We start from the raw sequence: 12253 nt of genomic DNA on the forward strand, positions 1-12253 counted from the left end.
TATGCATCCATGAGGAAGGAACACCACAGAAGTTGGAAACTTAGGAAAGGAAACTCTACTTTTGCAGAACATCTGCTTAAAGAAGACCGTGGTTAGAAGGTGCGAAGTGAAGTCTACTACCACATCCATAAAGTAAGGAAGATGAACTGCTTTGGATATTAATAAACATATGTCCATCTGCCAAAACTTATTGCAGAATGCTCAGAGACAGTTCTCTTACTCACTCACGCCTAACTGCAGATACTACTCATAATCCCATCCAGACTATATTGTAAATTATTCCTCGTAAAAAAAAAAAATTACACTGTCCCAATTACAAATGCACCACTTACCTGCTTAATCTCACTTATATCTTAACTGTTTATAATATTGGACCTGTAAATGACAAGATTATTTTATTCAGCCTCTCTGTTGGAACAAGTCATCCAGGTTTATTGTTCAACTTACTTTCTTCTCAGAACAGTTGTTGTAATTTGTTATATATTTATGTGTTGCATATTTTATCCAAGTTCAGTAATTTTACATCACATTTTCCCTGAGATAATTCCTCTCATTTTTGTCCTAAATCAAATATTAATAAAGGGCATTGTTGGAAAACAACTGAGATTCTCCGTAGAGGCATTACAATATTGTACCAGTGTCATGTGTATTTTCATTAGTAATGTATAAAATATTCTACCAAGAACAGAAAGAACAGTCAATCAGCTAAATTAGTAACCATTTTTATTCCAATTATATTGTTTCTCAGAGACAAAAACTCATCTTCTTCTTCACAAGATTTCATTTCACTCTTGGATGCCAGCCACAGCATAAATTTCACTGTGCCATCATTGTGTATTTACAGTCACAGTGTAGGGAAGCAGCCTTCTCACGCCATATAAAATTCACATCAGTCTTTCCATTGTGTGCCAGCCTAGTCTGCTGTAACTAGCTCCGACGTCATAAATATTGCACAATACTTTAAAATGAAGTAAATAACCTGAAACGTTTCTAGCATGTCAGGAGTAATACAAAATCAATATGTGTTGGATATCAGTTAAATAACTTTAACCATTTTCGAAATTTGGATGTTTTTCTGTAAAAATCATTAGCGCAACAGAAAAGAGCTAGAAACTTAAAAATTTATATTTAGATTCCTTTTGCATAATAATTTAGTAGAAACAGTATTCTGGATCTCAAATTAAAATTTTAGTTGAAATTCATGATTTTCTGGTTTTTGTCTTAGGAATTAAGGAAGCAAGATAGATTAAGTAGGCGAATAAATAAAGCTAGGATGTTTAAATTTAAGTAGAAGGGAGATCCGCTATAATCATAAAGATGTGAGAAGTTTCAACTGAATAACTATAAAACTATAGCGATAGCGTATCTCCAAAGGGCAAGTTCAGAGCTCGTCTACTGCGTGTAGTGTAATTAAATTAATTATCTCGCCCAAAATATTTGACTTAGCCACGTCAGACTTTTATTATGACTACTTACCTGTGTGCTGAGTGCACATTTAAATTGAGAGCTTCATCATCCATCAGAAAAGGAAGCAATGATTTATTCAATAATTTAAAGTGGTGCATTACTAGCCCAGCGCCTACTCGGGAGAGCAAATTTGATCAGGTGTTCCCCTAGCCGTCCGCACCGCGGCTTTATATGTAAGAACGCTGTGCGAGAAAAAGAGGGTCCCAGTTCTCTACAGACACTGATTAGCGCACCACCTGTGCCGGGAGTCGCGTCGCGTCGGTATCGTTGATATAAACAGCCTCGGATGCAGTAATAAGTCACTCGGGATACGCGTAACCATGAAATCGTTTTCGAGTGAAGTGTTAATTTTGGGATGACGGTAATGATCTATCTTTAGTTTGCGTATAATAGAGGGAAACATTCCACGTGGGAAAAATATATCTAAAAACACAGATGATGTGACTTACCGAACGAAAGTGCTGGCAGGTCGATAGACACACAAACAAACACAAACATACACACGAAATTCAAGCTTTCGCAACAAACTGTTGCCTCATCAGGAAAGAGGGAAGGAGAGGGAAAGACGAAAGGATGTGGGTTTTAAGGGAGAGGGTAAGGAGTCATTCCAATCCCGGGAGCGGAAAGACTTACCTTAGGGGGAAAAAGGGACAGATATACACTCGCACACACACACATATCCATCCGCACATACACAGACACAAGCCAGTATGTGCGGATGGATATGTGTGTGTGTGCGAGTGTATACCTGTCCCTTTTTCCCCCTAAGGTAAGTCTTTCCGCTCCCGGGATTGGAAGGACTCCTTACCCTCTCCCTTAAAACCCACATCCTTTCGTCTTTCCCTCTCCTTCCCTCTTTCCTGATGAGGCAACAGTTTGTTGTGAAAGCTTGAATTTAGTGTGTATGTTTGTGTTTGTTTGTGTGTCTATCGACCTGCCAGCACTTTCGTTCGGTAAGTCACATCATCTGTGTTTTTAGATTTAGTTCGCGTATGTCGTATTTTCACATGCCGCCGCAGGACAGACATTCTACCATTATTAGCGTGGCGTTTGGTGAACATTATCATCAAATTATGGCGAGCATTCACTTAAACATTTAATTTGAACAGTTATAGTTGCATCAGCGCATTAGACTCTGAACTGCTCTGGTAGTTGGATTGTGTGGATTCTTTTTGGTCAGTGACTTTCAGAATATAGTGAACATTTTAGAGAGAATGGTTTTTTGATTATGAATCCCAGACAATCTCCTAATTCCTCAGAGCTATAAGCTGTAGCTATAAATGTATTTCTAAGATGAAGTGGGCACTAGGAATTCTAATTACAGGTTTCACGTTTTGCTAATCACTTTCTGGTTGCCAATATTGTAGTTACAGAGCCAGTGTTAAGAACGGCAAACAACAGCATTAAATAAATAATTGGAACATTAACAATTATTCCACCCGCCGCCCCACAACAGGTTAAGCTGAATACTTCTCATTAGCAATTACAGAGGAAGAAGGGAACACAGGAGGGAGGGGGTCAAACTCTCAAACAGTTATTTCTTTCCTGGATGCCACTGTAAATGTTTCCTGCTGTAGTATGAGAAGCATTCTTAGCACTGTGCCTTCCATTTAATACTGTGAACCAGCTGCACAATGCCAGAAATTTTCCATCAAATCCATATCAGTATAGATTCCAGTGCATCTTTTTGTTCAAGAAAGCTTTTTTTCTAGCAGCACTCTGCGGGTGTTTGTTCCTTTCAATATCAAAATAGAAATTGGCCATGGCTTCTTCAAGGGCCCACCTTGGCATTTATATTAATTTATTTAAGCAAAGCAAGCAATAAATGCCACAAGGAGGGTAGCAGGAAGGTGTATACACCCAATTACTCTGAAATGGGACTCTAGTGTTCAAAAACAGGGAGTGAAAGGTGATTTACAATTTGTGCAAAAATCTGGCTGCAGTTACAAGAGTTGAAATAAATTAAAGGGAAGCAGTAGTTGAGAAGGAAGTGAGACGGGATTGTAACCTTTACCCTGTGTTATTCAAGATAAAGTAAAGAGAAATAAAGAGAAATTTTGAAAGGAAATCAATGCTCAGGGAGAAGAAGTAAAAACTTCCAAGTTTTGCTGATGACATTGTCACTCTGTCAGGGGTAGCAAAGAACTTGGAAGAGCAATTGAACAGAATGGATAGTATCACAAAAAGAAGTTATAAGATGAATATTGGTAAAAGTGAAACAAGGGTGATGGAATGTAGCCGTATCAAATCAGCCGACACCGAGGAAATTAGATTATAAAACGAGACATTAAAAGTAGTAGATGAGTTTTGCTATTGTGGCATGATGGCTACAGTAGAGAGAACAGAAAATGCAGTCTGGCAATGGCAAGTAAAGCATTTCTGAAAAAGAGAAATTTTTTATCATTGAATATAAATTTAAATGTTGGGAAGTCTGTCCTGGAGGTAAATGTCTGGAGTATAGCCTTCTACAGAAATAAAACATGGATGATAAGCAGTTGAGACAAAAAGAGTATTTAACCAGTTGAGACAAAAAGCAAATTTAAGCTTTTGAAATGTGGTGCTATAGAAGAACATTGAAGATTAGGAAATAGGGGGAAAAAGAACTATATGGCACAACTTGATTAAAAGAAGGGAATGGTTGATAAGATGCATCCTGAGACATCAAGGAATAGATAATTTGGTAATGGTAGGAAGTGTAGGGATAAAATTGGTAGATGGAGACCAAGGCTTGGGTACAGTAAGTATGTTCAAATGGATGTAGGTTGTAGTAGTTATTCAGAGATGAAGAGACTTTTACAGGGTAGACTAGTGTGGAGAGGTGCCTAGTCCAGTCTGTGGAGAATACAGACAACCTTGGAAAAATATAACACTATCACATAAAAATAAAAAGTAACAAACCCCTTAGAAGTAGCCAACACATTTAACAACTTTTTCACAGGTGTTGCTGAAAATATGTTACAATCAAACTTAAAGAGCATCCAGGCAAATGAGTATAAAATAAGTGCATGTAGAGGATCAATGTACATCAGTTCTGTTTCACAAGATGAAGTAGCTAAAGCAATAAAAGGACTAAAAAATTCCAAATCGGCAGGTATTGATGGTATACCTGCAACAACGTTAAAGAAGAGCGCATCAAACCTAATTGAAGTACTCACACATTTATGCGACTGCTCACTTCAGGCAGGCACTTTCCCTGATGTGTTAAAAACATCAAAAGTTATTCCTGTATATAAAACAGGGGCTAAAGACAATGTAAATAACTACAGACGCATCACAATTTCCTCCTGCATCTCTAAAGTACTGGAAAAAGTTATGTATGAGAAGCTTATGAAATTTATAAATAAAAACAGCATCCTATGTAATGAACAACATGGATTCAGAAATAAGAGGTCAACGACAACTGCTGTCTATGAGTGCATCAATTCCATCTTAAACCTGATGGACAAAAAACAGGAAACAATAGGAGTCTTTATTGACTTGTCAAAAGCTTTTGACATGGTGGACCATAAAATTCTGCTATCAAAGCTAGAAAGATACAGTATTCGAGGTCTGTCCAACAAGTGGATCAGGTCCTTCCTGAAAAATCGTATGCAGGCAGTGTGCGTCAAGAACACAAATATTGAACTAAAAACTGTATCTAATCACTTATCTGACTATAAACAAATAAAATGTGGTGTACCCCAAGGATCCGTATTGGGACCCCTTCTGTTTCTTCTGTACATAAATGATCTAAGCTTAAATATTAATGCACACAAATCAATCATATTTGCAGATGACACCACGATTCTACTAAAAGGAGATGACGATGAACAGTTACAGCAGACAGTAAACACGGTCACGAAACAACTTAGCAGCTGGGCACAGAGTAATCAGCTTGTAATAAACAGTAAGAAAACCGTTGCTCTAAAATTCCACAATGTTCCTAACAAGGCCATGTTTATCCCATCAGTCTCTATCAATGACGAACCAGTTGGTACCAGTACTGAAACCCAATTCTTAGGACTTTGGCTGCAGAGTAACATCAGATGGAATAAGCATATTGAATATCTCAATGCAGAACTGAGCAAAACATGTTATCTTCTTTGTTCATTAAAATCATGCTGTAGTGAGAAAACAGCATTGAATGCGTATCATGCGTACTTTCATTCTCGTCTTAGATATGGGGCCACCTTCTGGGGAATTCTAAAATAGCTAATAGCACTTTTAAACTACAAAAAAGGGCCATTAGAATCTTGTTTGGGTGCAAGCCTAGAGACTCTTGTAAACCGCTGTTTAAGAAATCTGGTATTCCCCCATTACCGTGTGTATACATTATGGAAACCCTTTTGTTCTTTAAATTAAATGTAATAGGCAAGGAACAGAGACTACAAAAAAACTGTGATATACATGAGCACTTTACCAGACAAAACAGAAACTTACATATGACTTGAATCAGCACAGCACTGTGCCAAAAAGGTACTTTTCACATGGGAGTTAAGCTTTATAACAAACTACCTGAAAACATAAAAGCTATCAAGAGGTCAATACATTTGGAAAATCTCTAAAGTCATATTTACAGCATCACTGCTTTTACTCCATTGAAGAGTATTTAAATTTATGAAATGTGTTATATAAATACTTACGTGTAAAGTGTATTATTGTAAGCTTAAATATGTATGCCTTGAAATTACTTTCAGACTGTATATTTATAACTTTACTTGTCCAATGTCTTATGCATAAGCTGCTATGTAGACAACAGGACCAATAAAATACAATCTACAACAACAGTTTTTCTCCCTCTCGCTATATGAACTTTTCATTAAGTTAAAATAACACCCCTATCCTTTTTGCTGCAAGCTATAAGCTGAAGGGCCAGCTCACATTCATAGAATGAAGCACCTCATTTATAAAGTGAGAATGTGCAAAAATTAATTTTTTTTTTTTTTTTTTCAGACCTCCATGTCTTATTGAACCGATCATGATCATAGGAGCAGATGTGACACACCCATCACCAGACCAGAGAAATATTCCTTCAGTAGCTGCAGTAAGTAATGTATTCATTTGCTAGTATCCCATGTACAGAATTATTCTGCATTGCAAACAAGTACTATACATAATGTAAATGTTGAGTCATTCTGTATGTGAAGTTATGATTCCACCTGTAAAAGAATGCTGCAGAAAACACTACCAGCTACCACTTAGTTACATTCATTATGCTGGAGCCAATAGAGGTTTCAGTGTGTTCTAAATTTAGAAAGGTTTTACAATAAAGGTGGGTAAAATATACCTTTCTACACCCTTCATGTGATACTATGGGATTTGTGAAGAAACTGGAACGCCCAAGATTAATAGTACATTTTCTTTTTTTTTCTTCTTTTTTCTTTTTGGGTTGCAAAACACTTAGAAGCTGGACAGAGATGCTTCATTGGCACAACTGGTTTTTGGCAAATCAATGTGTCTTCCAGGTGAATTCGTTGACCCTGATTCTCAGCAGTTCTGCCACTCAAGATCAGCCAAATTTTCTATGTCACTTGCATGAGCTCATCACTTGCTTTCTTCTGTATGAAGGTTCTAGGCGTGGCACACCACCTTGTTACATACGTCATGGTTTGACTAACTGTTCAAACATGATGCTATATATAGATGGTGTGAAGCTTCCTATGCAAGCTCCATATACGGGCCCACACTGAGTGTTACAGACACTAGACATTACCATCAATGGCAGGACCACAACTGTCTCCATTAACCAAGTCAAATCAATGGACATCTTTCAGGATGTATCTGCAACTGATGTTTCAAGAAAACAGCTTCCTAACTTGGTGCAGCCACAAGCATGACCTCAAACTCAAGTGCAACTACAAACTCAGCAACTTTCCAGCTCACTTCTACAGTCAATATGTACGATTTGCTCTTGATGCCATGTGCATTCCCCTGCACATTTCAGAGATACCACTCGGCTTCCACCACAGGGGCTGATGTATTGACACATCTTCGTCATCCATCGTCATCTGCTGTGTGTGTGCAGTCCTTTTATTCTTTGCCTTTCCTTCATCCTGTGCATAACTGTACATAGTTACAACTTAATCTCTACTATTTATTTTCTGTTAGCGTTTCCCATTGTGTTAAGGACAATATTATGCTCATGTAAAACATCTTCTCACTGATGTAACAGATTGGATACAATTGTTTAACTTTTCAGTAAATACAGTTACAGTTCCTAGTTAATCAAGAATGGATGATTTTTATATGCTCTGATGGTTGAAGAAGCATGCTTAACAGAGTCGAGCAGCCCTAGTTTCAGCTGCATCTGACAAACTTATTACATTATCCACTTTCTTCCATGAAGGCCATTACTGTGCACATCATTCCTGTATTTTTATTTTGACTGGTACAGGAATCAGAAAATAAATGAATTTCATTTGGACCATTTACTGGCTGGGATGCCTCAAGTTTCTGAGGAAAACCAATAGAGCAGAGGGTACTTCACTGTCTCATTTCGGTCCTTCTGTTTCAAGCCACGTAAAAAAAGCAACATTTTCTTTGCCTGTGCTCAGGAAAGAATTATATGCATAAATTTTATAGCCAAAACTGTCTTGAATAGAATACTTCACCTATGGAGAGCTTTGGTATGGCTGATTCTGTTGCATATAGAAACATACTTTAAACACATTGGATTTTCCTCCTTCATTATTTAATATAACACCTTCACACAAAGTTTGTGGAACCTGTGGTTTGTTATTAACTGATTATTTTTCTCCCAATCTTATTACTTTTGAGAGTCTGTCTTTGGACATATCTGTTGTTGCTTGAAAAGTTGTGGCACATACAGGTACCATCCAGCCATTTTTTCCCCTTGTGCTGAATTTTATCCAAAGAGTATTCTTCCTTTTTTCTTCTTTCTTGATGTTCCTTCTCCCAAAGAAAGCTGGCTGAACTGAACAACAATCTACATATACATCACATCTACATCATACTCTGCAAGCCACCTAATGCTGTGTGGTGAAGGGTACTTTCGGTTCCACTATCTGATCCCTCCAACCCTGTTCCACTTGCAAATGGTGCGTGGGAAGAATGACTGTTGGTAAGGCTCTGTATTGGCTTTAATTTCACAAATTTTCTCCTCATGGTCCATGTGCAAGATGTATGTGGGGGAAAGTAATATGTTGTCTGACTACTCCTGAAAAGTGCTGTCCTGAAATTTCAATAGTCCATGATGCACAACATATCCCTTGTAACATCTGCTAGTGGAGTTTGTTTAGCATCTCTGTAATGTTCTCTCGCCCGCCAAATGATCCTGTGATGAAACACATTGCTCTTCGTTGGATCTTCTCTGTCTCCTCTATCAGTCCTACCTGATAGGGAAACCAGGTAGATGAACAATACTCAAGAATCAGGCAAACAAGCACCTTATAAGCCACTTCTTTCGTGGATGAGTTATATTTCCTTAAGATTTTTCTGATGAATCTGAGTCTTGTGTCTGCTTTTCCGACTATCTCTCGCTCTGGGTAGGTTATTTTATGGCAGATGCTGTCTCCAGCTGTTTGTCATCAGTAGTGTAGCTGTAAAGTAGTGGATTTCTTTTCCTATGTATGTGCAATATGTTACACTTATTTATGTTCAGGGTCGACTACCAGAGTGTGCACCATTCATCAATTCTCTGCAGGTCATTCTGCAAATTCGTACTATCTTCTGATGTTGTTACTTTGGTATAAACAACTGCACCATCTGCGAATAGCCTTAAAGAGAATACAGTGCTTTCTACTAGATCATTTATATATCAGGAGTTAACGTTTTTTTTACTTTACAAAATCCGTTTTAACCATCAGCTGTTTTATATAACCTGTATATCATTTGCTGGTTTCTGCCATAGATCATTGTCACCAGATGTCTGTGAACACAACACGGAAAAAATACAGTGTACATGAAAGTGACATAACAAAATATGGGTGCAAAATTACATATGTATATGTACAAGGTAAAACAGATCAGCTAAAAACATATCTCAGTTTCCTTTAAGCTGATACAACATCAAGGTTGTCCCAGTGAAACATCCATACAACCACCTATCCTTGAAATACTAATGAACATATCTCACAATCCTTCAAGTCAAATAGAGAATGTATCATAGAAGAAAAAAAAACGAACATAACATCGGCAAAGTTCAACATTTGCCGAGTGACATCAAAGATAGCACATTTGTAATGCATAGCCAACATAACAAGGAACGTTTACATCATTAGCAAAGCAAAGGATGAAGTATCTTTACCAAAAGTCTTTGATAGATGGAAAACATAGAGAACAGTTCCAGTGATAGTTACAGTGTACACAATAACAAAATAAAAGTGATGTCCACATACCAATGAAACCAGATACACTAAAAATATCAGATATGTAAACCATATTCATGGTACAAATACTTAAGTAATAAAAACAGTAGTCACATAATTAAAGTGAAACATTATATGTCAGGTGATATCTAACCTACAACCACAACCTTTAAGCAATGATACATAAGTGGATCAGACAGCGTATAGATACCAACATACATAGCTTTTTATGTAACAGCTTCACATTTTATGAAACTGACAGTTCTAAATAATTACAATCATATTATGAAAGTGGACTAACTGTACAGTTCCAAACTAATGTAAATACAAATAATCTTCAACATGCAACTTTTAATGAGGATGTAAAGATTGCCCATAATTCAAATTGTACAGTTTATGATTAAGGGGCATAAGGCAGCCATCTGAAAGTAAAATACTGGATACAAAGTGGAAACATGTGAGCAATTAACAACATTAGCTTCTTGGGAACTAATAAAGCATATACAAGAAGTAGTTGCCATATTAACATAGGATAGTAAATCAAACAAACTTGTTGCTTGATGTGGTAAGACTACACTGTCAAACACCTCCTAGACATCAGGTTAGAAATCATCGTTATTGCATGCGAAAGATACGAAGTAATAGTACTAGTGGCATGCTGTGCATATATAATCATAGATGCCATTGTAGAAACACCATTACCATCACATATCACGAAAAACCATTACCATCACATATCACGTCATTTGAATATTGTGTGCAACAAAATGTAAGTACATGATAAAATCTACCTATTTCAAAACACAGGGTACTAAAGTGAATAGAGTCAGGTTATATGTAAAGATGATTGACCATGGATGTCATTAGTGTATGATACATATGACCTCAACACATCAATGTTGGTTATATGTAACCATGGAAATATATATATCAGGGCCATGTATAGAGCACAACATCCTGTGCACTTAAAAATTAGGCTTATTCTAATCCCAGCACGTAGATGAGAGGGATTCAATAATAAACTGCATGTTCAGTAACAAACCACATCATGTCCAAAATCATTCTAAAGATGGAGAGGCATATAATAATGAAATACATGAAGCAACTGACTTGACATATTCAGTAACAAGGCTCTTCACGTACAAAAACATGAATAACAGTCTAAGTACAACTTACATAAAATGATATCACAATGACCTACAACTATTCCATTAAGCAGTGTTGTTACTGTAATTATAAGAGGACCATAATACACAAGACATACCATAATACACAGATATGAATATGAAGAAACACAGACATTCTTTAACTGTGTCCACCAGGTGTGAAATACAATGAAGAAATTCATCAGGTTACCTTCCATTCAGAAGGCTGTTGCACGCAGCAACTATTAGATTGAGTTGTAAATAATAGATTTCAACTATCAGTTGTCCTTTTTAAATTTTATTGGCAGATCTAGATTTCAGCTAGAAACTAGCCATTCTCAATGCACTATCCTTTTTGATCAATGCATGTAATGCTTGTTGGTTGGGCTTCATCCACAGTTCATAGAATACATTTCCCGACCAACAGGCATTACATGCATTGATCAAAAATGATAGTGCATAGAGAATGGCTAGTTTCTAGCTGAAATCTAGATCCGCATTGAGAATGGCTAGTTTCTAGCTGAAATCTAGATCCGCCAATAAAATTTAAAACAGACAACTGATAGCTGAAATCTATTATTTACAAGTGAAGAAATTACCAATTTCAAATTCTTAAAACAATACAACTAACAGGAATATTGTTCTGTCATGATTTAAAAAATTTAAAAAGGGGGAGAAGTTGTACAAGTCAACAAATCTCCACCCTGTACTGGATCCATAACAAAAATAAAAGCTATAGTATAAAATAATTATATCAATTAACCATTACATACGTACAGAATGCTCACAGTAGCACACACTAAACTGATGACAAATAGAAAATAATCTGAGTATGAAAGGGTCATAAGCAGAACTATGTGGGTAACATGGCACACAAAAATATAAAATAAGGGGGGGGGGGGGACGTCGTCGGGGGTTGTCAGAGGTCAGATAGGTAGATAATTTCAAAAATTCACTGAAGTTTTCAAAGAAAGTCTTATTGGTCTATGACTGGTAGATGATATGTAGGTTCAATAAAACAGCTGATAGTTAAAATGCACTTTCTAAAGTACTTAATGGCTGCTGGTTCTCAGGTGATGAAAACTTTGAAGGAGATAATGTTGTTGTGTGAATCACTAGTTTATTTCTATTTTTGTTTCTGGCTGCAAGTGCTTTTTTTTTTTTTTTTTTTTTTTTTTGCAGATAGCTCTCTTACTTTATTGTCAGTGACATTCATTGATGTTATTCTCCCTTCAGGTGTCCCAGAAGCAAACCACAGTTTGCATATATCAACTTTCAATTTAACTGGTGGGGAGAAAATATCGAGTTTTGTAAAAATTATAGATTTCAACACCC

The 12253-nt window shown here is 36.7% G+C and overlaps 1 protein-coding gene across 1 annotated transcript in view; it reads left to right on the top strand.

Moving 5' to 3' along the window:
* Positions 1-12253, top strand: part of LOC124544676 (protein argonaute-2-like) — a 314130-nt gene that overhangs the window by 269232 nt on the left and 32645 nt on the right. The window contains exon 16 of the mRNA XM_047123299.1: positions 6400-6490. Coding sequence (XP_046979255.1) covers positions 6400-6490 — 91 coding nt within the window. The remainder of the gene's footprint in view (positions 1-6399; positions 6491-12253) is intronic.

This window comes from Schistocerca americana, chromosome 8, assembly GCF_021461395.2.
Source record: "Schistocerca americana isolate TAMUIC-IGC-003095 chromosome 8, iqSchAmer2.1, whole genome shotgun sequence".
Classification (NCBI taxonomy): Eukaryota; Metazoa; Arthropoda; class Insecta; order Orthoptera; family Acrididae; genus Schistocerca; species Schistocerca americana.